The 25,258-nt window shown below is 38.5% G+C and overlaps 1 protein-coding gene across 1 annotated transcript in view; it reads right to left on the bottom strand.

Annotated features, from left to right (window-relative positions):
• The window catches only part of CHIC1 (cysteine rich hydrophobic domain 1), a 59,488-nt gene that overhangs the window by 13,197 nt on the left and 21,033 nt on the right, over positions 1-25,258 (bottom strand). Inside the window, exon 3 of the mRNA XM_025988476.2 lies at positions 15,283-15,438. Coding sequence (XP_025844261.1) covers positions 15,283-15,438 — 156 coding nt within the window. The remainder of the gene's footprint in view (positions 1-15,282; positions 15,439-25,258) is intronic.

Here is a 25,258-nt window from a genome sequence, read left to right as displayed (position 1 = left end):
AAAGGTTGGAGAACCATTTACCATTCAAATGGTCCTCAAAAGAAAGCAGGGGTAGCCATCCTTATATCAGATAACTTAAAATTTACCCCGAAGACTATAGTGAGAGATGAAGAGGGACACTATCTCATACTCAAAGGATCTATCCAACAACAGGACTTAACAATCCTCAATATATATGCCCCGAATGTGGGAGCTGCCAAATATTTAAACCAATTAATAACCAAAGTGAACAAATACTTTGATAATGATACATTTATACTTGGTGACTTCAATCTAGGTCTTTCTACCCTCGATAGGTCTTCTAAGCACAACATCTCCAAAGAAACGAGAGCTTTAAATGATACACTGGACCAGATGGATTTCACAGATATCTACAGAACTTTACATCCAAACTCAACTGAATACACATTCTTCTCAAGTGCACATGGAACTTTCTCCAGAATAGACCACATACTGGGTCACAAATCGGGTCTGAACCGATACCAAAAGATCGGGATAGTCCCCTGTATATTCTCAGACCATAATGTCTTGAAATTAGAACTTAATCACAACAAGAAGTTTGGAAGGACCACAAACACGTGGAGGTTAAGGACCATCCTGCTAAAAGATGAAAGGTCAACCAGGACATTAATGAAGAATTAAAAAGATTCATGGAAACTAATGAGAATGAAGATACAACCGTTCAAAATCTTTGGGATGCAGCAAAAGCAGTCCTGAGGGGGAAATACATCGCAATACAAGCATCCATTCAAAAACTGGAAAGAACTCAAATTCAAAAGCTCACCTTACACATAAAGGAACTAGAGAAAAAGCAACAAATGGACCCCACCCCCAGCAGAAGAAGACAGTTAATTAAAATTCGAGCAGAACTAAATGAAATCGAGACCAAAAGAACTGTGGAACAGATCAACAGAACCAGGAGTTGGTTCTTTGAAAGAATTAATAAGATAGATAAACCATTAGCCAACCTTATTAAAAAGAAGAGAGAGAAGACTCTAATAAAATCATGAATGAGAAAGGAGAGATCACTACCAACACCAAGGAAATACAAACGATTTTAAAAACATATTATGAACAGCTGTACGCCAATAAATTAGGAAATCTAGAAGAAATGGACGCATTCCTGGAAAGCCACAAACTACCAAAACTGGAGCAGGAAGAAATAGAAAACCTGAACAGGCCAATAACCAGGGAGGAAATTGAAGCAGTCATCAAAAACCTACCAAGACACAAAAGTCCAGGGCCAGATGGCTTCCCAGGGCAATTCTATCAAACATTTAAAGAAGAAATCATACCTTTTCTACTAAAGCTGTTTGGAAAAATAGAAAGAGATGGAGTACTTCCAAGTTCGTTCTATGAGGCCAGCATCACCTTCATTCCGAAACCAGACAAAGACCCCACCAAAAAGGAGAATTACAGACCAATATCCCTGATGAACATGGATGCAAAAATTCTCAACAAGATACTAGCCAATAGGATCCAACAACACATTAAGAAAATTATTCACCTCTTTGTGTCTTCCTCAATTTCTTTCAGAAGTGTTCTATAGTTTTTAGGGTATAGATCCTTTACCTCTTTGGTTAGGTTTATTCCGAGGTACCTTATGCTTTGGGGTGCAATTGTAAATGGGATTGACTCCTTAATTTCTCTTTCTTCAGTCTCATTGTTAGTGTATAGAAATGCCATTGGTTTCTGGGCATGGATTTTGTATCCTGCCACGCTACCAAATTGCTGTATGAGTTCTAGCAATCTTGGGGTGGAGGCTTTTGGGTTTTCTACGTAGAGTATCATGTCATCAGCAAAGAGTGAGAGTTTGACTTCTTCTTTGCCAATTTGAATGCCTTTTATTTCTTTTTGTTGTCTGATTGCTGAGGCTAGGACTTCCAGTACTATGTTGAATAGCAGTGGTGAGAGTGGACATCCCTGTGTTGTTCCTGATCTTAGGGGAAAGGCTCCCAGTGCTTCCCCATTGAGAATGATATTTGCTGTGGGCTTTTCATAGATGGCTTTTAAGATGTCGAGGAAAGTTCCCTCTATCCCTACACTCTGAAGAGTTTTGATCAGGAATGAATGCTGTCTTTTGTCAAATGCTTTCTCTGCATCTAATGAGAGGATCATATGGTTCTTGGTTTTTCTCTTGCTGATATGATGAATCACATTGATTGTTTTATGAGGGCTGAACCAGCCTTGTGTCCCGGGGATAAATCCTACTTGGTCATGGTGAATAATTTTCTTAATGTGTTGTTGGATCCTATTGGCTAGTATCTTGTTGAGAATTTTTGCATCCATGTTCATCAGGGATATTGGTCTGTAATTCTTCTTTGTGGTGGGGTGTTTGTCTGGTTTTGGAATTAAGGTGATGCTGGCCTCATTGAACGAATTTGGAAGTACTCCATCTCTTTCTATCTTTCCAAAGAGCTTTAGTAGAATAGGTATGATTTCTTCTTTAAATGTTTGATAGAATTGCCCTGGGAAGCCATCTGGCCCTGGACTCTTGTGTCTTGGGAGGTTTTTGATGACTGCTTCAATTTCTTCCTGGTTATTGGCCTGAAGAACAGCCATTTTTAAATATGCCCAGAACATTCTTTTCTAAAGATTGTTTTTAAGAGAAACTATTGTACCAGAGCCTAGCCAATCTTGGGGAAGGGAAATACACAACTCCAGCACCCTCTAGCCTTCCTGTCCCACTGAAAGGGGAAAATAAAACAGAATGAAACAAACTGGGAAGCACTTAAAAGAGCACAGCTCCGGGGCACAGGGGCACTAAAAAACTGGCCAAATCATAGTATTACAGAATACTTTCAGTCTTCCAACACCGTACCACTTCATCAATAAGGTGTCTTATATTATGGGAATACAACTGAAGGAATCATGCATCTCAGACAATATAAAAAATAAATCATGTGGATAAAAAGTATAGCATAGGGAGCATAGTCAATAATATTTTAATAATTTAGTAAGATGACACATGGTAACTATATTTATTGTGTTAATAAGCACTATGCAATGTAGAGAATTGCTGAATCACTATGTTGTACACTTGAAACTAATATATCATTATATGACAACTATACTTCAAACGACAAAAAATAAAAATAGGCAAAAAGTGAAGATAATTTACCTGCAGTACCCTACACTAGAGAATTTATTAAATAGTTATGTTAGATTAAAAAGCAAAAAAAAAATCTCTAGGGAAATCTAAAGAAAACAGGCCAGACAAACACAAGGACCCACTGGGGAAAGTTTAGCCTTCAACAGTGCCAACTACCGCAAACAGTAAATACAGCCAAATGCCTCACCTTACATTGCCTTGTAAGAAATGTTAAAAGAAGTTAAAATTTTATTTAAAGCCCTATTTACCTCAGTTTCTTTCACCTAGTACATATGTGTGGCTTTCAAACAAAAAGTAGAAGTCATACTAAAAGACACTGCAAGCATCAGAACCAGGCACAGAAATGGCAGAGATGCTGAAATGATCAGACTGGGAATATCAATCAACCAAAATTAATATGCCACATGTAATGCAAAAAGTGGACAACATGAAAGAACAGTAATGTTAGCAGAGAAATGGCAAGTATAAGAAAAAATCAAAAGGAAATGGCAAAAGCCAAAATACTATAACAGAAAGAATGTCTTTGATCGGCTCTATCAATAGACTGGACATGGCTGAGGTACGTATCAGTGAAGGTTGAAGATATACCAGTAGAAAGTTTCAAAACTAAAATAAAAGAAAAAATACACAGAATATTCCAAAACTAGGGGCCAATTATAAAAGGATCAATAGACACCTAACAGAAATGTCAGAAGGTAAAGAGAGAAAGGAACAGAGGAAAATATTTCAAGTTACAGTGACAAGATAATTTCCCAAAATTAATGAAAGGCATCAAACCATAGGTTGAGGAAGTTCAGAGAGTATAAAGCTAGATACTCAAAAATCTATACCTAGTCCTCTCCTATTTAAACTGCAGAAAATCAAGGAAAAATCTTGAACAAAGCCAGAAGAGAAAAATGCCTTACATATAAAGGAGCAAAAAAGATTATAGCTTATGGATAAGTAAAACAAATAGCAATGTTATAAGGGATGGAAAGAAGGAACTGGAAATACTCTGTAAATAAGGTACTTCCACGACCTGGGAAGTGGTACTGTGTTATATGAAACTGGTCTTGAATTGGTTGTATATATATATACTACAAACTCTAGTTGGCAACCCCCTCCCAAAAAGGATTATAAAGATTATAAATCCTTTTTGATATGCTAAGGGAAGATAAAAAATGATATCATACAAAATACTCAATTAAAATCATACAAGACAGAAAAAGACTAGGAGACAAAAACAGGAACAAAGAACACGAGCAATGAAGAGAAAATAGTTAACGAGCATGGTATATATTAATCCAACTATATCAATAGTCCCTTTAAACTGGCTGCAGTGCAGTAGATGGCAGAAGAGTAGGAGTCCTCAACTCACGTGGTCCCACCAACTTACCTAGATAACTTTCAAAACATCCTGAACACCTATGAATTTGACTTCAGATTTAGAAACAATGGCTGGAATGCTACAGAGAGAAAAGTTTTCACTTCTAGCAAGGTAGGAAGGTGAGATAAATATATAAATGAGAAAGAAGAAAGAAAAGAAAGGAAGAAAGAAAGAGAAAGAAAGAAAGAAAGAAAGAAAAAGAAAGAAAGAAAGAAAGAAAGAAAGAAAGAAAGAAAGAAAGAAAGAAAGAAAAAGAAAGAAAGAAAGAAAAAAGTGGGGGGTGGGGCACTATGAGGAGCCAGGCTAAAACCCAGCAGTGAAAGCCTCCAGGACACCAAAGCTCAGCAGCCCTGGAGAAGTGGGAACTTTAAAAATCTGCACCAGATTTTTCCCTGACAGAAAAGTGCTTAGCAGGGAAATTGGGCAGAATCGCAGGAGGGTCAGTGAAGCCTCCAGTTTCCTGAGTCACTAACAGAGGAAGTGCGCTTGGGGGAAAGGGGGGAAGCGCACCACAAACCGTGGACCCATCTCAGTAAAGGGCTGGAGGGCGCACCCCTTGGGGCATTTGGGGGAAGCCAGTCAGCTCTGGACGGAGGTGGCTGTGCCCCGTTGCCTTTGGGAGAGTTGGGCCCTGGGAGCGCAATTCTAGCAGCACAGGGCCCCAGATAACAGGGCACCCGAGCAGACAAAGCCAGCAATCCTGCATTCTCCCTGGGACAGGTGGAACCAGGGCGGGCACAGGACAGTGAGAACTCTCCTGCCACTGGGTGTCCCATAAGCTGTGCAGATCAGTGCACCTGCGCCAGCCCCGGGAGCATCTAGAGCATGCGGACTGGGAGACTGCATTAGTTACTAGAGGGGAGCTGACTCTAGAACTGGAAATCTGGCCGCCACCATTGTGTTTTTCCTTCCTGTTTCACCTTATGCCTGGGAGGGGACGGGCCACCAGGGAACAAAGGCCTCACAGCATAAACAGCTCACACTGAGCCCAGCACCTGGTAGGGGGCGGGGCATCTTCCCAAGGCATACACACCTGAGAATCAGCACAGCAGACCCCTCCCCCAGGAGACCAGCTGGAAGGACAGGGGAAGAGCAAGTTATTGACAAAGCAGCTCAGCAAAGCTCCAGGACCAAGGGAAAATCAAAGGAATATAATATATAGAAGTAGAGGGTCCCCCCATTTTAAAAGTTTTTCCCCCATTTTTTTCCTTTTCAATTAAAACTCATTTTTATACGACATTAAAAATTTCCAGTAGTCTTTTTCATATAGACTTCATTATCCCCCCACTACAACTTCTTCACCACCATCTCCCAGTCCCCCAACTTTTAAAATTTTTTTTTCCACCTTACTTTTTTTTTTTCTTCTTTGGAATTTTTGGCCATTTATTTTTTTCTACTTTGTTTTAAAATTTGTTTTTCACATTAGTGGTCCTTTAGTGTTATTTTGTTCTGATCTTCTTTTTCATTTTCTGGTCTCTGACCTCGTCAAAACCATATAGGGTGAAATTTACTTAGTTTGTGGTTGATATTCTTGCCTCCCCCTGCTCATACACCCACTCTGCACTGAACAAAATGAATAGAAGGAAGAATTCACCACGAAACAATCAGAAACAGTACTCTCTGCCACAGAGTTACAGAATATGGATTACAATTCAATGTCAGAAAACTACTTCAGAAGCACAATTATAAAACTACTGGTGGATCTGGAAAAAAGCATAAAGGACTCTAGAGATATTGTTACTACAGAATTTAGATCTAATCAGGCCAAAATTAAAAATAAATTAAATGAGATGCAATCCAAACTGCAGGTTCTAAAGGCTAGGATTAATGTGGTAGAAGAAAGAGCAACATAGAAAACAAGTTGATGGTGAGGAAGGAAGCTGAGGAAAACAGAGAAAAACAATTAACAGCCCATGAAGAAAGGCTAAGAGAATTAAATGATTGCCTGAGAGGGAACAATCTACGAATAATTGGGGTTCCAGAAGATGCCAAGAGGGAGAAAGAGACAGAAAGTATATTTGAACAAATGAGAGCTGAGAACCGCATTGTCCTAACGATGAGGGCTAATGAGGTAGAAGAAAGAGTGAGTGACATAGAAGACAACTTGATGGCAAGGAAAGAAGCTGAGGAAAAAAGAGAAAAGCAATTAAATGACCACGAGGAAAGGTTAAGGGAAATAAATGACAGCCTCAAAAGGAAAAATCTACGTTTAATTGGGGTTCCAGAGGGTGCCGAGAGGGACAGAGGACCAGAAAGCATATTTGAACAATTCATAGCTGAGAACTTCCCTAATTTCAGGAGGGAAACGCGAATTAAGATGCAGGAGATAGAGATCTCCCCCCAAATCAATAAAAACCATTCAACACCATGACATTTAATAGTGAAACCTGCAGATCCCAAAGAAAAGCGAAAATCCTTAAAGCGGTGAGAGACAAGACTCTTAACTTATATGGGGAGAAATATCAGATTAAGAGCAGACCTCTCCACAGACCTGGCAGGCTAGGTAGGACCGGCAGGATGTACTCAGGGTACTAAGTGAGAACAATATGCAGCCAATACTTTATCCCACAAAGCTCTCTTTCAGAATAGAAGGAGAGATATAGAGTTTCCAAAATACACAGAAACTGGGAGAATATGTGACCACCAAACCAGCTTTGCAGGAAATGTTAAGGAGGACGCTGCAAAAGAAAGAGGAAGCCCAAAGAAATAATCTGCAGGAACAGGGACTGAACAGGCATTATGATTACACTAAATTCGTTATCTTTCAAGTTACTCTGAATGTGAATGGGCTAAATGATCGCATCAAAAGATGCAGGGTATCGCACTGGATATAAAAGAAAGACATCTCGATTTGCTGTCTAAAAAGGACTCATTGTAGACCGAAGGTCACCTCCAGCCTGAAAATGAAAGGGTGGAGAACCATTTACCATTAAAATGGTCCTCAAAAGGAGCTGGGCTAGCAATCCTCATCTCAGATAAATTAAGGTCTATCCCAAAGACTGTACTAAGAGATGAAGAGGGACATTATATCATACTTAAAGGTTCTATCCAACAAGAAGACCTAAGAATCATGAATATTTATGCCCCTAATGTGGGAGCTGTCAAGTATATAGATCAATTAATAACCAAAGTAAAGAGATACTTAGATAATTATACACTAATAGTAGGAGACTTCAACATGGCATTTTCTGCAAATGACAGATTTCCTAAGCAGGACATTACCAAAGAAACAAGGGCCTTAAATGATACACTGGATCAGATAGATTTCACAGATATTTATAGAACTTTCCATCTGAACGCAACTGAATACACATTCTTCTCATGTACACATGGAACTGTCTCCAGAATAGACCACATATTGGGTCATAAATCAGCACTCAACCAATACCAAAAGATTGGGATTGTCCCCTGCATATTTTCAGACCATAATGCTTTGAAACTTGAACTCAATCACGAAAAGAAATTTGGAAGAAACCTAAACACGTGGAGGTTCAAGAGCATCTACTAAAAGATGAATGGGTCAACCAGGAAATTACAGAATAATTAAAAAGATTCATGGAAACTAATGAGAATGAAGATATAACCGTTCAAAACCATTGGGATATAGCAAAAGCAGTCCTAAGAGGGAAATACATTGCAATACAAGCCTCCCTCAAAAAACTGGAAAAAAATCAAATACACAAGATAACCTCACACTTAGATGAACTGGAGAAAGAACAGCAAATAAAACCTACACCAAGCAGAAGAGAGTTAATAATGATTCAAATAGAACTCAATGAAATAGGGGCCAGAAGAACTGTGGAATAGATCAACAAAACCAGGAGTTGGTTCTTTGAAAGAATTAATAAGATAGATAAATCATTAGCCAGCCTATTAAAAAGAAAAAGACTCAAACTAATAAAATCATGAATGAAAGAGGAGAGATCACAACCAGTACCAAGGAAATAGAAACAATTTAAAAAATATATTATGAGCAGCTCTACGCCAACAAATTAGGTAATCTAGAAGAAATGGATGCATTTCTGGAAAACCACAAATTACCAAAACTGGAACAGTAAGAAATATAAAACCTGAGCAGCCAATAATCAGTGAAGAAATTGAAGCAGTCATCAAAAAACTCCCAAGACACAAAGTCCAGGGCCAGACGGCTTCTCAGGGGAATTTTATCAAATGTTTAAGAATAAATAATATTGATTCTACTAAAGCTGATCCAAAGGATAGAAAGAGAACACTTCCAAATTCGTTTTATGAGGCCACCATCACCTTCATTACAAAACCAGACAAAGACCACACCAAAAAGGAGAATTATACACCAATATCCCTGATAAACATAGATGCATCAATTCTCAACAAGATACTAGCCAATAGGGTCCAACAATACATTAAGAAGATTATTCACCATGACCAAGTGGCATTTATCTGGGGATGCAAGGTTGGTTCAACACTCGTTAAACAATCAATGTGATAGATCATATCAATAGGAGAGAAAATAAGAACCATATGATTCTCTCAATTGATGCAGAAAAAGCATTTAACAAAATCCAGCATCCATTCCTAATCAAAACTCTTCAGACTGTAGGGATAGAGGGAACATTCCTCAGCATCTTAAAGCCATCTATGAAAAGCTCACAGCAATTATCATTCTCAATGCGGAAACACGGAGATCTTTTCCCCTAAGATCAGGAACACGATAGGAATGTCCACTCTCAGCACTGTTATTCAACATAGTACTAGAAGTCCTAGCCTCAGCAATCAGGCAACAAAAAGATATAAAAGGCATTCAAATTGACCAAGAAGTCAAACTCTCCCTCTTTGGAGATGACATACTCTACAGAGAAAATCCAAAAGACTCCACCCCAAGATTGCTAGAACTCATACAGCAATTTGGCAATATGACAAGATACAAAATCAATGCACAGAAATCAGTGGCATTCCTATACACTAACAAAGAGACTGAAGAAAGAGAAATTAAGGAGTCAATCCCATTGAGAATTTAAACCAAATGCATAATATACCTAGGAATAAACCTAACCAAAGAGGTAAAGGATATATACCCTAAAAACTACAGAACACTTCTGAAAGTAATTGAGGAAGACACAAAGAGATGGAAAAATATTCCATGCTCATGGATTGGAAGAATCAATATTGTGAAAATGTCTATGCTACCCAGGGCAATTTACACATCAATGCAGGCCCTATCAAAATACCATAGACTTTCTTCAGAGAGTTCTAACAAATCACATTAAGATTCATGCGGAATTAGAAAAGACCCCAAACAGTCAGGGGAAAATTGAAAAAGAAAACCAGAGCCAGGGGCATCACAATGCCCAATTTCAAATTGTACTACGAAGCTTGATCATCAAGACAGTGTGGTACTGGCACAAAAACAGACAAAAGGTCAATGGAACAGAATTCTAGAGAACCCAGAAATGGGCCCTCCACTCTATGGTTAACTAATATTTGACAAAGCAGGGAAGGCTATCCACTGGAAAAAGGACAGTCTCTTCAATAAATGGTGCTGGGAAAATTGCACAGCCACATGCAGAAGAATGAAACTAGACCATTCTCTTACACCATACAGAAAGGTAAACTCAAATGGATGAAAGATCTAAATATGAGACAAGATTCCATCAAAATCCTAGATGAGAACACAGGCATTGTGTATTTGATTTTTTGAACTTGGCCACAGCAACTTTTTGCAAGATACATCTATGAAGGCAAGGGAAACCAAAGCAAAAATGAACTATTGGGACTTCATCAAGATAAAAAGCTTCTACACAGCATGAGAAACAGTCAACAAAACTAAAAGACAACCTACAGAATGGGAGAAGATATTTGCAAATGACATACCAAATAAAGGGCAGTATCTAAGATCTATAAAGAACTTATTAAACTCAACACCCAAGAACCAAGCAATCCAATCATGAAATGGGCAAAAGACATGAACAGAGATTTCACCAAAGAAGACATACACACGGCCAACAAACCCATGAGGAAATGCTCTGCATCACTTGTCATCAGGGAAATACAAATCCAAACCACAATGAGATCCCACCTCACACCAGTGAGAATGGGGAAAATTAACAAGACAGGAAACAACAAATGTTGGAGAGGATGTGGAGAAAGGGGAACCCTCTTGTACTGTTGGTGGAAATATGCACTGGTGCAGCCACTCTGACAAACTGTGTGGAGGTTCCTCAGAGAGTTAAAAATAGAGCTACCCGGGGTGCCAGGGTGGCTCTGCAGTTTGGCGCCTGCCTTTAGCTCAGGATGTGTTCCTGGAGTCCCGGGATCGAGTCCCACATTGGTCTTCCTGCATGGAGCCTGCTTCTTCCTCCGCCTGTGTCTCTGCCTCTCTCTCTGTGTCTCTCATGAATAAATAAATAAAATCTTTTAAATAATTGTAAAAAGAAATAGAGCTACCCTACAACCCTGCAATTGCACTGTTGGGAGATTTACCCCAAAGATACAGATGCAGTAAAGACTGAGACACCTGTACCTCAATGTTTATAGCAGCAATATTCACCATAGCCAAACTGTAGAAGGAGCCTGTTGTCCATCGACAGACGAATGGATAAAGAAGATATGGTATGTATATATATGTGTGTATATATATATACTTATACACACACACACACACACACACAATGGAATATTAGCCATTAGAAATGACGAATACCCACCATTTGCTTCGATATGGATGGAACTGGAGGGTATTATGCTGAGTGAAGTAAGTGAATCAGAGAAGGACAATCATCATATGGCTTAACTCATATGAGGAATATAAAAGATAGTGAAAGGGATTATAGGGGAAAGGAGAGAAAATGAATGGGAAAAATCAGAGTGGGTGACAACACATGAGAGACTCCTAACTCTGGGAAATGAACAAGGGGTAGTGGAAGGGAACGTGAGCAGGGGGGTGTGACTGGGTGATGAGCACTGAGGGGGGCACTTGAAGCGATGAGCACTGGGTGTTATACTATATGTTGGCAAACTCAACTCCAATAAAAATATACATAAAATAGAAATCTGCAATTTTTAAGATTTGATTCATCTTTTAGAGATAGTAAGAGCCAGAGAGAGAGCACATGAGCAGAGGGCAGGGATAGAGGCAGAAGGAGACACCCCACTAAGCAGGGTGCCCAACATAGGGGTTCATCCCATGAACCCAGGATCATGACCTGAGTTAGGCAGACGCCTAACCGACTGAGCCACCGAGGCACACCACTTAGAAATACTTTAAGTCACAGCTTTGGATTTTGTGAAAAGAATTAAATAGCTTAGTTTCATTTAAATTTACTTCAGTACTCCATTTATACTTCATTTAGTTAAAATGATGGGAATTCAAATCCAGACCCTACCAAAAAGGAGAATTACAGACCAATATCGCTGATGAACAAGGATGCCAAAATTCTCACCAAGATACTAGCTAACAGGATCCAATAGTCCATTAATGGATTATTCACCATGAACAAGTGGGATTTATTTCTGGCTTGCAAGGTTGGTTCAACATCTGTAAATCAATCAATATGATTCAACACATAATAAAAGGACAAGAACCACAGACTCCTCTGAAGTCATGCAGAAAAAGCATTTGACAAAATACAACATCCCTTCTTGATAAAAACTGTCAGCAGTGTAGGGAAAGAAGGAACATATCTCAATAATATAAAAACCACATAGAAGGACCTACCGAGAATATCATCCACAATGAAGAAAAACTGAGAGCTTTTCCCTTAAGGTCAGGAAAGCAACAGGGATGTCCACTCTCACCACTGTTATTCAACATAGTATTGGAAGTCCTAGCCTCAGCAATCAGATATCAAAAATAAATAAAAAGCATCCCAATAGTCAGAGAAATAAATCTTTCATTCTTAGCAGCCAACATTATACTGTATATAGAAAACTCAAGACTCAAATACAAAAATTGCTAGAGTTCATACTTGAATTCAGCAAAGCCACAGGATACAAAATTGATGCACAGAAGTCAGCTGCAGTTCTATACATTAACAATGAGACGAAAGAAAGAGAAATAAGGAATCAACCCCATTTACAATTGAACCAAAACCATAAGATACCTAGGAATAAACCTAACCAAAGAGGTAAAGGATCTGCACTCTGAAAACTATAGAACACTTATGAAAGAAATTGAGGGAGACACAAAGAAATGGAAAAACATTCCATGCTCATGGAATAGAAGAACAAATATTGTTCAACTGTCTATGCTATCCAGAGCAATCTACACATTCCCTGCAGTCCCTGTCAGAATACCAGCAGCATTTTTCACAGAGCTGGAACAAACAATCTTAAAGTTTGTATGGAAACAGAAAAGACCCTGCATAGCCAAAGGAACATTGAAAAAGGAAACCAAAGCTGGAGGCATCACAATTCCAGGCTTCAAGACGTATTACAAAGCTGTAACCATTAAAAGACAGTATGGCACTGGCACAAAAACAGACATACATGTCAGTGGGAACAGTATAGAGAACCCAGAAATGGACCTCAACCCTATGGTCAACTAATCTTCGACAAAGTAGGAAAAAATATCCAATGGGAAAAAAGACAGTCTCTTCAAGAAATGGTGCTGGGAAAATTGGACAACCACATGTAGAAGAGTGAAGCTGGACCACTTTCTTACACCTTACATAAAAATAAGCTCAAAATGGATGAAAGACCTAAATGTGAGACAGGAATCCATAAAAATCCTAGAGGAGAACACAAGCAGAAATCATTCTCAGCTTGGCTGTAACATGCTACACATGTCTCCAAAGGCAAGAGAAACAAAAGCAAAAATGAACAACTGGAATTTGATCAAAATAAAAAGCTTCTGTACAGCAAAGGAAACCATCATCAAAATTAAAAGGTAACCTATAGAATGGGAAAAGATATCTGCAAATATCTTATGAGATGAAGAACTAGTATCCAATATCTATAAAAAACTTATCAAACTCAATACCCAAAAAACAGAATCCAGTCAAGAAATGGGCAGAAAACATGAACAGACATTTTTCCAAAGATGACATAAAAATGGCCAACAGACATATGAGAAAATGCTCAACATCATTCTGTATCAGGGAAATACAAATCATAATGACAATAGGATGCTACCTCACAACAGTGAGAATGGTGAAAATTCACTAGACAGGAAAAAACAAATGTTGGAGAGGATGTGGAGAAAGGGGAACCCTCTTGCACTGTTGGCGGGATTGTGAACTGGTACAGCCATTCTGGAAAGCAGTATGGAGCTTCCTTAAAAAGTTAAAAATAGAGGTACCCTTTGACCCAGCAATTGCACTACTGGGTATTTACCCCCAAAGATACTGATGTAGTGAAACACTGGGACACCCCAATGTTTATAGCAGCAATGTCCAGAATTGCTAAACTGTGGAAGAAGTCATGATGTCCTTTGACAGATGAATGGATAAAGAAGATGTATATATATATATATATATATATATATATATATATACACATACATACACAATGGAGTATTACTCAGCTATCAGAAGAGACGAATATCCACCATTTGCTTTGATGTGAATGGAAGTGGAGGGTATTATGCTGAGTGAAATAAGTCAATCTGAGAAGAACAAGCATCATATGGTTTCACTCATACAGGGAATATAAGAAATAGTGAAAGGGGTTATAAAGGAAAGGAGGGGAACTGAGTGGGAAAAATTAGAGAGGGAGACAAACCATGAGAGACTCCTAACTCTGGGAAACAAACAAAGGGTTGCTTAAGGGGAGGTGGGTGGGGGGATGGGGTAACTGGGTGATGGGCAATGAGGAAGGCACTTGATAGGATGAGCACTGGTTATTATACTATATGTTGGCAAACTAAATTTAAATAATAAAATAATATAAATATAAAAAATGTAGAAAGAGACCAGATGTCTATTAATAGATGAATGGATAAAAATGATGTGGTATATATAAACAATGGAAATCTTGCCATTTGCAATGATATGGATGGAACCAGAGGGTATTATGCTAAGTAAAATAAGTCAGAGCAAAAGAGATACCATATGATTTCACTCCTATGTGGAACTTAAGAAACAAAACAAATGGACATAGGGGATGGAAAGGAAATATAAAGTAAGATAAAAAAATAGTGAAAGGGAATAAAGGGGAAAGGAGAGAAAATGAGTGAAAATATCAGTGAGGATGGCAGAACATGAGAGACTCCTAACTCTGGGAAATGAACAAGGGGTAGTGGAAAGGGAGGTGGGCAGGGGGTTGGGGTGACTGGGTGATGGGCACTGAGGGGGCACTTGATGGGGTAAGCACTGGGTGATATGGTATATGTTGGTAAATTGAACTTCAATAAAAAATAAAAATAATAGAAGAAAGAAAGAAAGAAAGAAAGAAAGAAAGAAAGAAAGAAAGAAAGAAAGAAAGAGGAAGGAAAAGCGTAAGAGATGCTGAACTCCAGGAAATAAACTGAGGGTTGTTGGAAGGGAGGTGAGTGGGAGAAGGGACAACTGTGTAATGGGCATGAAGGAAGGCACCTGATGTAATGAGGACTGGGTGTCATATGCAACTAATGAATCACTACATTCTATCCCTGAAACTAATAAAAAATAATAGTCAAAAAAGAGAAGAAAATAAAATGATGGGAACTCATACTAAGTGATACAGTATTAATAAAGGCTAGACAAATCACTTTATCTCTCTCCCCCAAGCTTGTCTCTAGAATGAGGCTAGCACTGTTAAGAGAATTTTTAAAAAATTATGTAACATTCTTGGCACATTTAAGTGTTGAATAAATGTTAGCTCTAAGGTTATACATAAAATGGTTACTCACTCTTTTGTTGAGACAAATAACAGGCCACAGGCTGCAACCCAGTGTGCAACAGCAGCAGAGACAACCACATAGCAGCCATTTCACATTGACTGGGAGAGCCTTTTTCAAACATGCATTCACACGGCCAATGCTGGTCTTAAATTCTTCTGGGGCCACCTGTAACAGGGGCATAATCTTTATTTAACAGTTTGTGGGCAGCTTTCCACCACTTATCTCTAAACCTAAAGAAAATGTTTATTTTATTACAAACATTTTAAGGAATTACATGTCTAAAGACATTTCCTCCCTATATGTATCACATACTCTTGGATGACATTAGAAAGCAAAACAATATAATTTCATGTTTACAGAACTTATTCTGATGTTCAACATAATCTTTTGAAATTACCAGTAATTAAATAACAATAAAACTGGTGGTAAAGACTACCCATCAAGCAGTTTTTCTATCAAATATTCTCATTATTCAGGGAATATTACAGTCTCCAATCATTATGACTAGTAAGACTAGAAGTGTTATGTAACAGTTAAAACCTAAATATTACCAGAGGAAATGGAATTAAAATTAAACTTTGGTAATATTCCTGGATTTTAAACTTTTCCTGGATTTTTTAATTTTTCTCCCTGGCAAAGTTGCAACATAACAATTTTAACACTTGTTATTGTTTGCAGGGAAAAGCTACACTAGAAAGACAGTAAGGAGTGATTACATTTTTTAAAAAGGGTCTTAATACGCAGCATAAAGTAGATTCAAAATTGCTGTAAACTTTGAATTTTGAAAGGTCCTTAAATACACAAACTTAACATTTTAAATTACGACCTCCATTCCTGGAAGTGCTGCTTGTGCCTCTCTGTAAACAATGACAAAGTTAGTTCAAAGGCAAGAGCATGGTAGGCATATTTATACTGGAAATGCTGCTTGAAGGTTATACAATTCAAAGGCATACTAAAAATAGTTTGCTTTCAGTGAAATCGTATTTCTGGATCACAAAAATTATTCCCTTTTTTTTAGAAAGCTGTTTGACTATAAAATCTATGGGAAAAAATTCTAACATCTGGCTGTGCAAGTAAAAATTATGAAAATATTAGAAAAATAAGCTGCTATAAAAATAAAAACCCCATTAACATGTTTGGTATAAAAAATATGGAGCTTTACAACTCTTCCAAGTAAAAATTGCACTAGAGGAATCAATTTATTGAATTTTTATCTTTTAATGGACATATCTTAGAATCAACACTATAAACCATATGCCTATTAGCAGATGTTATAAAGATAAATGACCAAAGAATTCAGTGCCATCATGATTAAAACATTAATTATACTAGCTTTATAATTGTTCATGCCATCCAATAAAGTTAATTGCTTAACCCATAAATCTTATTTTCTTCCTAATATGTTAACCAACAACACAAGTAAAATTGCAAGGCTCAAAACTGTTTTTACATGGGCAAATAAACTAATCTATTCTCCATCTAAATTGTTGGCCATATCACCTAAAGACAATCACTAAGTAAAAAGAATTCCAATTAAATGGCTAAGTTCCTGGGGGTAAATTTGAAAATAAATTCAGAGAACCATGTCTTATAGCTGAAAAATAGAAAATGCTAACAGGCTAAGCATATTAGACAATAAATGAATATTTTTGATTCTAGTTACTTATTAGCTATGAAAAATCATAGACAAATTCATTAAATTTTTCTGAGTTTTAGTTTTTCATGTATAAAATGAGAATAATAATCTTGGTCTTACATATCTTACAGGAAATGGAAATCATATCTGAATAAGAACCTCATAATCAGAATGTTTTGAAAAAGGAAGCCAGTGAATCTTCTCTCTTGACTGGATTTGGAGAAAGAAAAGCAAATCTCTCTGTTGCATGGAGTCTCACCTGAAGGCAGGGTAACCATTAATAATCCACAGCCTTTCTATACCCTCTATTATAAACAAAAGGATAATTAGCTACACTTTTTTTCATTTTAATTCCAGTAAGGTAATATACAGTGTTATATTAGTTTCAGGTGTAAAATAGAGTAATTCAACAATTCCATACATCACTCTGTGCTCTTAAAAAATACACTCCTTAATCCCCATCACTATTTCACTCATCACCCCCAACCAATTGTTCTCTATAATTAACATTGTTTCTTGCTTTTTGTCTCTTATTTTTTCCCTTTGCTTATTTTGTATATAAAATTCCACACAAGTGAAATCATATGGTATTTGTCTTTCTCTGACTTATTGCACTTATCATTATATAATGATACTTTCTAGCTCCATCCATGTTGTTGCAAATGGCAATATTCCATTCCTCTTTATGGCTGAATAATATTCCATTGTATGGATATATCTATATGTGTATCCACAACTGTATATCACATTTTCTTTATCCATTCATCAATCCATGGACACTTACATTGCTTCCATACCTTGGCCCATTGTAAATAATGATGCTATAAACATTGAGGTGCATATGCCTCTTTAGTATTCTTTGGGTAAATATCCAGTAGTATATTGCTGGAACATAAAGTAGTTCTATTTTTAAGTTTTTTGAGGAACCTCTATACTGTTTTCCATAGCAGCTGCATGAGTTTGCCTTCCCCACAGTACATGAGTGTTCCTTTTCCTCCACATCCTTTTTATGCTAGGACCATACTGTTTTGGTTGCTATGGCTTTGAAGTATAATTTGAAGTCGGAATTGTGATGCCTACAGCTTTGCTTTTCTTTTTCAAGATTGCTTTGGTTATTCTGGGTCTTTTGTGGTTCCAGACAAATTTTAAGATTATTGGTACTAGCTGTGTGAAAAATGCCGTTGCAGATGGCATTAAGCCTGTAGACTGCTTTGGGTAACATGGACATTTGAACAATATTTGTTTTTACAATCCATGAGCATGGAATGTCTTTCCATTTCTTTGTGTTGTTTTAAATTTCTTTCATCAGTGTTTTATAGCTTTTAGCATTCAGTTCTTTCACCTCTTTGGTTAGGTTTATTCTTAGGTGTCTTTATGATTTTGGATGGGATTACAAATGGGATTGTTTTCTTAATTTCTCTTTCTGTTACTTCATTCTTAGTGTATAGAAATGCAACTTATTTCTGTACACTGATTTTGTTTCCTGTGACTTTACTAAATTTGTTTATCAGTTGTAGTAATTTTTTTGGTGGAGCCTTTAGGAATTTCTACATATAGTATCATGTCATCTGCAAATAGTTAAACTTTTACTTCTTCCTTGCTGATCTGAATGCATTTTATTTCTTTTTGTTGTTTGATTGCTGTGACTAGGACTTACAGTACTATGTTGAATACAAGTGGTGAGGGTGGGCATCCTTGTCTTGTTTTCATTTTTTCCTCATTAATGATGACGTTAGCCGTGGGTTTTTCATAGGTGGCCTTTATTATGACGAGGTATGTTCCCTCGAAACTTATTTTGTTGAGGGTTACTATCATGAATGTGTATTTGTTCCAATGTGTCATTCAAAGCCATTGTTTCCTTGTTGAAGTTCTGTTTAGACAATCTGTCCACTGATGTAAGCTGGGTGTTAAAGTCCCTTACTATTATTGTATTATTATGGATTAGTTCCTTTATGTTTGTTACTGTTTTATGAATTTGCACGCTCCTACATTGGGTGCATACATATTTATAGTTTCTATATCTTCTTGTTGGATTATCCCATTTATTATTGTATAGTTTCCTCGTCTCTTGTTACAGTCTTTGTTTTAAAATCTATTTTGTCTGATATAAATGTTGCTACTCTGGCTTTCTTTTGACATCCATCTATATGGTAAATGTTTCTCCATTCTCTAACTTTCAATCTGTAGGTGTCCTTAGGTCTAAAATGGGCCTTTTATTTTTTGGTATATTTTTTTATTGGACTTTGATTTGCCAACATATAGCATAACACCCAGTGCTTATCCCATCAAGTGCCCCCCTCAGTGCCTGCCACCCAGTCACCCATCCCCCTGCCCACCTCCAGCTTCCACTACCCCCTGATCGTTTCCTGGAGTTAGGTGTCTCTCATGTCCTGTCACCCTCACTGATATTTCCCACTCATTTTCTCTCCTTTCCCCTTTATTCCCTTTCACTATTTTTTATATTCCCCCAATGAATGAGACCATATAATGTTTGTCCTTCTCCAATTGACTTACTTCCTCAGCATAATACGCTCCAATTCCATCCATGTTGAAATAAATGGTGGGTATTTGTTGTTTCTAATGGATGAGTAATATTCCATTGTATATATAGACCACATCTCTGTCCATCAGGAATATTGATCTATAATTCTTTTTGGTGGGGTCTTTGGTTTTGGAAATTAAGGTGATGCTGGCCTCATAGAACGAGTTTGGAAGTATTCTGTCCCTTTCTACCTTTCAGAACAGCTTTAGTAGAATAGGTATGGTTTCTTCTTTAAACGTTTGATAGAATTCCCCTGAGAAGCCACCTGGCCCTGGATTTTTGTGTCTTGGGAGGTTTTGAATGACTGCTTCAATTTCCTCCCTGGTTATCGGCCTGTTCAGGTTTTCTATTTCTTCCTGTTCTAGATTTAGTAGTTTGTGGTTTTCCAGAAATGCGTCCATTTCTTCTAGATTGCCTAATTTATTGGTGTATAGCTACTCATAATATGTTTGAAAAATTGTTTGTATTTCCTTGGTATTGGTGGTGATCTCTCCTTTTCCATTCATAATTTTAATTCTTAGAGTCTTTTCTCTTTTGTTTTTAATAAGGCAGACTAATGGTTTATCTATCTTATTAATTCTTTCAAAGAACCAACTCCTGGTTTTGTTGATCTGTTCCACAGTTCTTCTGGTCTCTATTTCATTTAGTTCTGCTTGAATCTTTATTAACTATCTTCTGCTGGGTGTAGGTTTTATTTGCTGTTCTTTCTCCAGTTCCTTTAGGTGCAAAGTTAGCTTGTGTATTTGACTTTTTTTCCAATTTTTTGAGGGATGCTTGTATTGTGATGTACTTCCCCCTTAGGACTGCTTTTGTTGTATCCCAAAGATTTTGAATGGTTGGATCTTCATTCTCATTAGTTTAGTTTCCATGAATCTTTTTAATTCTTTTCTAATTTCCTGGTTGGCCCATTCAACTTTTAGCAGGATGCTCTTTAACTCCAACGTGTTTTTTCCCCAAATTTCTTCTTGTGATTGAGTTCAAGCGTCAAAGCATTATGGTCTGAAAATATGCAGGGGACAATCCAAATCTTTTGCTTGAGTGCTGATTTATGACCAGGTATGTGGTCTATTCTGGAGAGAGTTCCATGTGCACTTGAGAAGAATGTGTATCCAGTTGTGTTTGGATGTAAAGTTCTGTAAACATCTGTGAAATCCATCTGGTCCACTGTATCATTTAAAGCTCTTGTTTCTTTGGAAATGTTGTGCTTAAAAGATCTGTCATTTGCAGAAAACGCCATGTTGAAGTCTCCCAGTATTAGTGTATTATTATCTAAGTATGTCTTTCCTTTGGTTATTAATTGATTGATATAATTGGCAGCTCCCACATTAGGGGCATAAATATTCATGACTGTTAGGTCCTCTTGTTGGATAGATCCTTTAAGTATGATATAGTGTTCCTCTTCATCTCTTACTACAGTCTTTGGGATAAACTTTAATTTATCTGAGATAAGGACTGCTACCCCCAGCTTTCTTTTGAGGACCATTTGAATGGTAAATGGTTCTCCACCATTTCATTTTCAGGCTGGAGGTGTCCTTAGGTCTAAAATGAATCTTTTGTAGATAGCAAATAGATGGGTCTTTCTTTTTTATCCAGTGCAATACCCTGCGTCTTTTGATGGGATCATTAAGCCCATTCACATTCAGAGTTACTATTGAAATATATGAATTTAGTGTCATCATAATACCTATTCAGTCCCTGTTTTGTGGAACATTTCTTTGGGCTTCCTCTTTCTTTTACTGAGTCCCCTTTAATATTTCTTGCAGAGTTGGTTTGGGGGTCACATATTCCTTCAGTTTCTGCCTATCTTGGAAGCTCTTTATCTCTCCTTCTATTCTGAATGAGAGCCTTGCTGGATAAAGTATTCTTGGCTGCAGGTTCTTCTCATTTAAGACCCTGAATATATCCTGCCAGCCCTTTCAGGCCTGCCAGGTCTCTGTGGAGAGGTCTGCTCTTAATATAATAGTTTTCCCCAAATAAGTTATGGATATCATCTCTTCCTGCTTTAAGGATTTTCTATCTTTGGAATTTGCAAGTTTCACTATTAACTGTCAAGGTGTTGAACGTTTTTATTGATTTTAGGGGGACCTCTGTATCTCCTGGATCTGAATGCCTGTTTCCCTTCCCAAATTAGGGAAGTTCTCAGCTATGATTTGTTCAAATATGCTTTCTGGTCCTCTGTTCTTCTCGGCCCCTCTGGAACCCCAATTAAATGTAGATTTTTCCTTCTGAAGCTGTCATTTATTTCCCTTCACCTTTCCTCATGGTCTTTTGTTTTTCTCTTTTTTCCTCAGCTTCCTTCCTTGCCATCAACTTCTCTTCTATTTCACTCACTCTTTCTTCTACCTCATTAACCCTCGTCATTAGGACCTCCAGTTTGGATTGCATCTCATTTAATTGATTTTTAATTTCGGCCTGATTAGATCTAAATTCTGCAGTCATGAAGTCTCTTGAATCCTGTATGCTTTTTTCCAGAGCCACCAGTAGCTTTATAATTGTGCTTCTGAATTGGCTTTCTGACATTGAATTGTATTCCAAATTCTGTAACTGTGGCAGAGAGTACTGTTTCTCATTCTTTCTTTTGTGGTGAGTTCTTCTTTCTAGTCATTTTGCTCAGGGCAGAGTGGCTAAATACGAGTTGTACTGGAAAAAGGAAGAAAAAATAAAGGAGGGCTATCCTCTGGTTCTATATACTGCAAATCCCTTGACTTCCCCTGGAGCTTTCCATTGCTGCTTGGTCAAGAACTTGCTCTTCCCCTGTCCTTCCAGTTGGTCTTCTGGGGGAGGGGCCTCACGTGCTGATTCTCAGGTGTGTGCACCTGGGGGAGCTGCCCCACCCCCTGCCACGTGCACGGCTCAGTGGGAGCTGTTTATCCTGTTAGGTCCCTGTTCCCTCTTGGCCCCACTCCATCCCAGACACAGGGTAACACCAGGAAGAAAAACACTGGCGGCAGCCAGCTCTCCAGCTCTGGAGTCAGCTCCCGCAGTAACTACCACATTCTCCCAGTCCACACTAGCCTGGATGCTCCGGGGGCAAGGGGTGCTGATCTGCACAGCTTGGGGGTGCCTGGAGGCAGGAGAATCCTTGCTTTCCTGTGCCCTCCCCGCCTCTGCCTGTCCCGGGGGGAGCACAGGATCCTGGCCTGTGTCCACTGGGCATCCTGGGATCTGTGGTCTGTGCTGGTGGAATTGTGCTCCCGGGGCCAGGGCTCCCAAAGGCAGCAGGGCATAGCCGCCTGAGCTTCTTCCAAAGCCCCGCCGGGCGCACGTTCCAGCCTTTTACTGAGATCGGCCCACAGTCTGTGGCACGCTCTCCCCCGGGCACACTTCCTCTGTTAGTGACTCTGGGAGACTGGAGGTTCCACTGTCCCTTCTGCAGTTCTGCCCGAGTTCCCGGCTAAGTGCCTTTCTGTCCGGGAAGAATCGGGTGTGGATTTTTATAGTTCCCTGTTTCTCTGGGAGTGGGCTTTCCTGTCCCAGAAGGCTTTTGCTTCCCTGCCTTAGATCAGCTCCTTGCAGTGGCCCCTCCCCTACTTGATTCTTTTTAATTTTTTTTCTGCCTTCCTACCATGTTAGAAGTGAAAACTCTTCTCTCTGTAGCATTCCACCTGTTCTCTCTTTAAATCTCAGGTGAAATTCATAGGTTTTCAGGATGATTTGAAAGTTATCTAGGTAACTTGGTGGGGACAGGTGACTTAGGGACCCTACTGCTCCGTCATCTTGCCCTGCCCCCTTATATGGGCCTCTCGTAGAGAGCAAATAGGTCTTTTTTCTTTTTTTAAAAGATTTTATTTATTTATTCATGAGAAACACAGACAGAGAGAGGCAGAGACACAGTCAGAGGGAGAAGCAGGCTCCATGCAGGGAGCCTGATGTGGGACTCCATCCTAGGTCTCCAGGTTCATGCCCTCCCCAGGCCATAGGCGGCGCTAAACTGCTGAGCCACCCAGGCTGCCTGGCCCCCTTTTTTTTTTAACCCATTGTATCATCCTATGTCTTCTCTTTGCAGCATTTAGTCCATTTACATTCAACGTAATTATTGATACATACATGCCTATTGCCATTTTGTTACTTGTTTTGTGGTTGATTCTGAAGATTTTCTCTGATCCTTTCTTGTTTTTTTTCATGCTTTGCTTATTTTCTTTAGTGATACATTTGGATTTCTTTCTCTTTATTCTTCGCATATCTATTAGTGGTTTTTGAGATATGGTTACTGTTAGGTTTGTATGTAACCTCTTCTGCATATAGCAATCTATACTCTTGATGGTCATTTAAGTTTGAAGACATTCTTTTCTCTTCCTCCCCACTTTTAAGGTATATGTTATTTTATTTTATATCTTTTTTGTGAGTTCCTTGACATGTTGCAGGAAAATTCATTTTTATTGCTTTTGTGTTTCCTACCTCTATAGAGAGAGACTTTTGGTCTCTCTACTCAAAGAGTCCCTTTAATATTTCTTACAGAGCTGATTTAGTGGTCATGAACTCCCTTAGTTTTTGCTTGTCTGGAAAACTCTTTCTCTCCCCCTGTATTCTGAATGATAGCCTAGATGGATACAGTATTGTTGGCTGCAGATTCTCATTCAGCACTTTGAATATATCATGCTATTTCTTCTGGCTTGCAAAGTTTCTGTGGAGAGATCTGCAGGTACCTTTATGGGTTTTCCTTTGTAATTTAATGACGACTTATTTTGTCTTACTGCTTTTAAAATTTTTTCTTTATCACAATATTTTGCAAATTTAACTACAAAGTGTCTGTTGGTTGGTCTGCTTTTGTTGATTATGTTGGGTGTTCTCTGTGCCTCCTGGATCTGGATATCTCCTTCTTTCCCCAGATGAGAGAAATTTTCAGCTCTTATTTCCTCAAATAAACTTTCTGCTTTTCTCTTCTTGTTTTTCTGGGATTCCTATAATATGGATGCTGTTACATTTGATGTAGTCACTGAATTCCCTCAGTTTATTCTCATTTTGCATAATTCTTTTCTCCTTTATTCAGCTTGATTAATTTTCATTACTTTGTCTTCTAGGTCACTAATTCATTTCTCTGCTTCTTCTATCTTTTGTTCATTCCATTAAGTGTGTTTCTCATTTCATTTATATTGTGCCCTTTATCTCTATGTTAATCTTTACCTCTGTGTTAAGGGTCTCACTCATGTCCTCCACTTTTTTCTCAAGCCCAGTGAGTATCCTTATGACCACTGTTCTCTATCAGGCATGTTACTTACATCTGTTTGGCCTAGGTCTCTGGTTATGGCCTTGTCCTGTTTTTTCATTTCAGATAAATTTCTCTGTCTCCTCATTTTGTCTGCCTCTCTGTGTCTCCGTGTGTTAAGAAAGTCAGTTGTTTCTTCTGTTCTTGAAAGTAGTGATTTTATGAAGAAGAGGTCCTGGAGTGCCCTGGAGTGCAGTGTCCCCTGTTTACCAGAACCTGGCCTTCAGTAGAGTATCCTATGTGTGCTGTTATGCCCTGCTGTTTCATCTGATTCAGTTTTCCTTTTAGTGCATCTGCGCTGACTCTCTCCCTGTTGTGGCTGTGCTTACTCTCTATGGGATCCAGCAGTCCAGCTCTGGGAGGCTGTGTCTACTGGGGAACTTGGGAGCAGAGGGACAGTGTTAGCAAAATTTGTGCTGGATCACTAGTCCTATGCTGGATCCCCCGAAGCACTGTGGCAGCTGTGGGCTTCAACCAGGGTGGCCAAGGGCACAAGGCTGGGTATGATGTGCAATGGTGGCTGAGGGTGTTTGGTTGGGCACAGTGCAGGAGGACTGATAGGGGAGCACAACTGAGTGCAGTGTGCAAAGGCACCTGAGGG

This window comes from Vulpes vulpes, chromosome X (assembly GCF_048418805.1).
Source record: "Vulpes vulpes isolate BD-2025 chromosome X, VulVul3, whole genome shotgun sequence".
Classification (NCBI taxonomy): domain Eukaryota; kingdom Metazoa; phylum Chordata; class Mammalia; order Carnivora; family Canidae; genus Vulpes; species Vulpes vulpes.
This window is presented reverse-complemented; position numbering and strand designations above follow the sequence as displayed.